Raw genomic sequence first — 3587 nt, 5'->3', positions numbered from 1 at the left:
CATTTAACCATTTGGATTATTCACTTTAGGGCATTTCACTTAAGCATGTAATTCATTCAAGCATACATTAGCATGCATTTCCTATATCAAGCATGCATATCATCCAAGCATACATATTCATTCAGACACTTTGGCACGTAAATCATATAAGGTTCAACTTCAGACATGGAATCTAAAATCAAACAATTGAACAAAATCTGGCACTAATGAACCAAATAACCATATATTTCATCTAAGACTAAACCAGAAAAAAGAAAACAATACAATACCACTGATGGTTACACCCAAGAAAACCACTCTGTTTTCCGACACCAAGTTCTCTTATTGAGCGGTTTAATACATCATTACCACTGGTACCAGTGTTGCAGCCACTACCAGTGTCACCGCCATTACTAGTGTCACTGCCGCTATCAGCTCCACCATTAGAGATTTCGGTACAATGCAGGTCCAATGAACAATATATTTGCATCCATGCTCCTCACACACGAGGGCTAGATCTTGGCACGGTTCACCACAGTCATTGCATTCAGGGTAGTAATACATCTTCCTGACGAAAGTGAGAGGATGCGGATGACCTATATATGTGTATTTAGTTCCGGCCTTGATAAATGAGTCTTTCCCAAGAACACATCTGATATGCAAAGCATTGTCACAAGATTCACAACGATAATACCATTTCCGTGGATCTCTTCTTTCCTCACAAATGTCACAATAGTGTCGTAACGGATAGTCGTCGGGATCTTGATAAGCAAGCGTCAAAGAATGTTGATCACACTTATGCCGAACAGTGCGTGGTAATGTCAAACATCTCTCATGCAAACCAAATGTGCAATCCTTGCATCTATAAACCCCATAATCACGCCGTAAATCTTCACAACAAGCATTGCACTTGCCTTCATGATTTTCAACATAGAAGATGAAATGTGGCTGATCAGCTTTATATGTAAAACTGTGAGATCTTGAAGCACATTTTATGCATATGTAAGAATAAGAAGCATTCGAACTCCGATCCAATTTGTAATAGAAACCACTATGATAATATCGACACATACGACAAATGAAAATACCATCTGTGCGAAGACTGAAGCGTTCAAAACCAGACCATGGTTGATATTTCCTTGGTAGCTCAGCACATGTCTTGTGGATAAAGAAATCACAGTGTGGACAACAATAAAATGAGGATAGGAGAGGTAGCACACACCCATTGCAAAAAGTATTTTCCTTAATTTCATTTGAGAGTACCAACTTATGCTCATGACTGACATGTTCTATCTCTCCCGCTATTACATCATCCCCTACTTTGATTTCCTTGATAATACGAATGATGCAGCTCATGGGCTTGTACAGCGGATCAGGTTCCTCAAATTCGTCCAAATTTTCAACCTCAAACACACTATATGAATTCTTCTTCTTAATGGAACACTGGACATGGATAACAAAATCGCAACCTGGCCGGGAACAATAGTAACTCCCATGCTCGATGTTTACATTTTCGAAACAGATTTTACAGTCCCAAGTTCTAGGATCATTGTGGTCAATGCAATGGAAAAAGCAGTGGGAAAGGGGATGGGGATGGAGACGAAGTGTAATGTGACGCGGCAATGAAGTGCAATCTTTATGAACTTGAATGTTGCAGGTAGAACAGATATAGGAAACATAATCTCCTTGGTCGCCACACGCATTACAAAAGAAGGGATTATTTGGTCTTAACAACAAAGTGAAGGGGTGATCATGGTGAGATTTATCTTCAATAACAGGTGGTGGCCAAGCACATCCGGCATGAATGTCGATCTTGCAAGGGACACAACGATAGAAAAACTCTCCCTGAAAATTTCTTCGACACAGGTTGCAAACAGAGTCGGCACCCTTGAAATCGAGCATAAGCTGGTGTTTCCGGTGGCAAGGATGATAGATTGAAGTGGGTAGTTGAAGACATTTTTTATGGTAGAGCTTTGTACAATCAAAACAAGCGTATGAAGCCTCATTTATTTGGCAGAAACAACCATTGCACTTGAGATGTCCTGCTGGATTAATGGGGATCAAAGGATGTGCGTGAGCAACATGGCTGATCTCGAAGAAGTTTCCAGCACCAATGTCTTGGGGAAGGAAAGCGCAATTAAGGTCAAGATAAAGTCCACAAGAAGAACAATGATAAACAAATCCCCTGAGCTCTCTGTAACAGAAGCTGCAAACTTCTCTTTCCCAATACAACGATGGTGGAGAAAAGAGAAGAACAAGACGGTGTTCGCGGTGGCAAGGGTGACGAATTTCAGTAGGTAGTTCAAGACATTTTTTATGTGCGAACATTTTACAATCAAAACAAGCGTATGAAGCATCGTTTACTTTCAAAGGGTCTCTACAACCCATGCAGTTAAAACATCCAATTGGATTAATGGAAACCAAAGGATGAGGGTGGGCAGCATAAAGGGTCTCATCCAAGTTTCCAACACTAGTGTAACATGGAAGCAAAGCGCAATCGATGTCGAGGTAAATTTCACAAGAAGAAGAACAATGATAAATAAATCCCTTGGCCTTTTTGTAGCAAACTTTGCAACAAACACCGGTTTCTGGATGTTGGGATGGTGGAAGAAGAAGAAGAGGGTGTTCGCGGTGAGCAGGGTGGTGAATCTCCGAGGGCGCCTCAGCACATCTTTTGTGGAGGTAAAACCCGCACTCCGTGCAGCCGTAGCTCGAACCCGACACCGGTTTGGCGCAGCCAGCGCAGTCGTGCTTGGTGTCGATTGTACCGGCGGTGTCTTCTTTGAATACGAGTGGATGGCGATGACTCGTGTGGTGAAGCTCCGCCATGTTCCTTTCTCTCTGCGTCTCTCCGATGATCCAAATTTTTTTCACTTACAGGCACCAACTCCGGCCAGCCTCAAAATTATCCTTTATTGGAATCTGATTCAACTTTGTCTGTTTCACACAGGCAACTTGAACATTGAATATTGCATGGAGTGCGGTGAAGAATATTTAAATCCTCCTCTGCTCGACTCTTCTTTACCTTACTTACCGAATATATATATATAGGGTAAATTACGTATTTAGTACCTAAACTATCAGTTTTAGTCTGTTTTAGTCCCTACACTTCAATTTTTTCCAAAACCATACCTAACGTTTAGTTTTCATTTCATTTTAGTACTCCGTCGTTAAAAACTCAACGCGTTTAACACATAAACTATTAGTTTTGGCCCATTTTAGTACCTAAAATTTCAATGTTTTCAAAACTTAATGTTAAATTTTGAGCGGGGCACTAAAATGAAACAAAAACTAAAGTATTAAACGACATATACTAAAATGAAATAAAAAACTTTAGGTATGGTTTTGAAAAAATTGAAAGTTTAGGTATTAAAAAGGATAATAAGTGATAGTTTAGGTATTAAACACGTAATTTACCCTAATATTTATTGTATCGAAAAACATTAATAAATGGGTAAATTACATGTGTAGTATCTCAATTATCACTTTTATTACGTTTTGGTCGCCCAACTATTTTTTTCAAATCATACCTGACATTATGTTTTGGTTTCACTTTGGTTACCGTTGTTAAAAAATCAACATAACTGTTGGCGTGATATTTTTATTTT

General features: G+C 39.5%; 1 protein-coding gene across 1 annotated transcript; it reads right to left on the bottom strand.

The window, feature by feature from the left end:
* Positions 1-227: 227 nt before the first annotated feature.
* LOC120187385 lies at positions 228-2808 on the bottom strand. Its single transcript, XM_039191116.1, has one exon. The coding sequence runs from the start codon at positions 2806-2808 to the stop codon at positions 334-336; it is 2475 nt and encodes an 824-aa protein (XP_039047047.1). The 3' UTR covers positions 228-333.
* Between the last annotated feature and the right edge of the window lie 779 nt (positions 2809-3587).

Source organism: Hibiscus syriacus, unplaced genomic scaffold, assembly GCF_006381635.1.
Source record: "Hibiscus syriacus cultivar Baekdansim isolate YM2019G1 unplaced genomic scaffold, ASM638163v2 tig00004041_pilon, whole genome shotgun sequence".
Classification (NCBI taxonomy): domain Eukaryota; kingdom Viridiplantae; phylum Streptophyta; class Magnoliopsida; order Malvales; family Malvaceae; genus Hibiscus; species Hibiscus syriacus.
The sequence above is the reverse complement of the archived record's forward strand: the minus strand, read 5'-3'. Positions and strand labels throughout refer to the sequence as shown.

What these genes read in the sequence shown, in the direction of transcription:
- LOC120187385 (XM_039191116.1), bottom strand. Translation starts at nt 2,808, where the DNA reads ATGGCGGAGCTTCACCACACGAGTCATCGCCATCCACTCGTATTCAAA.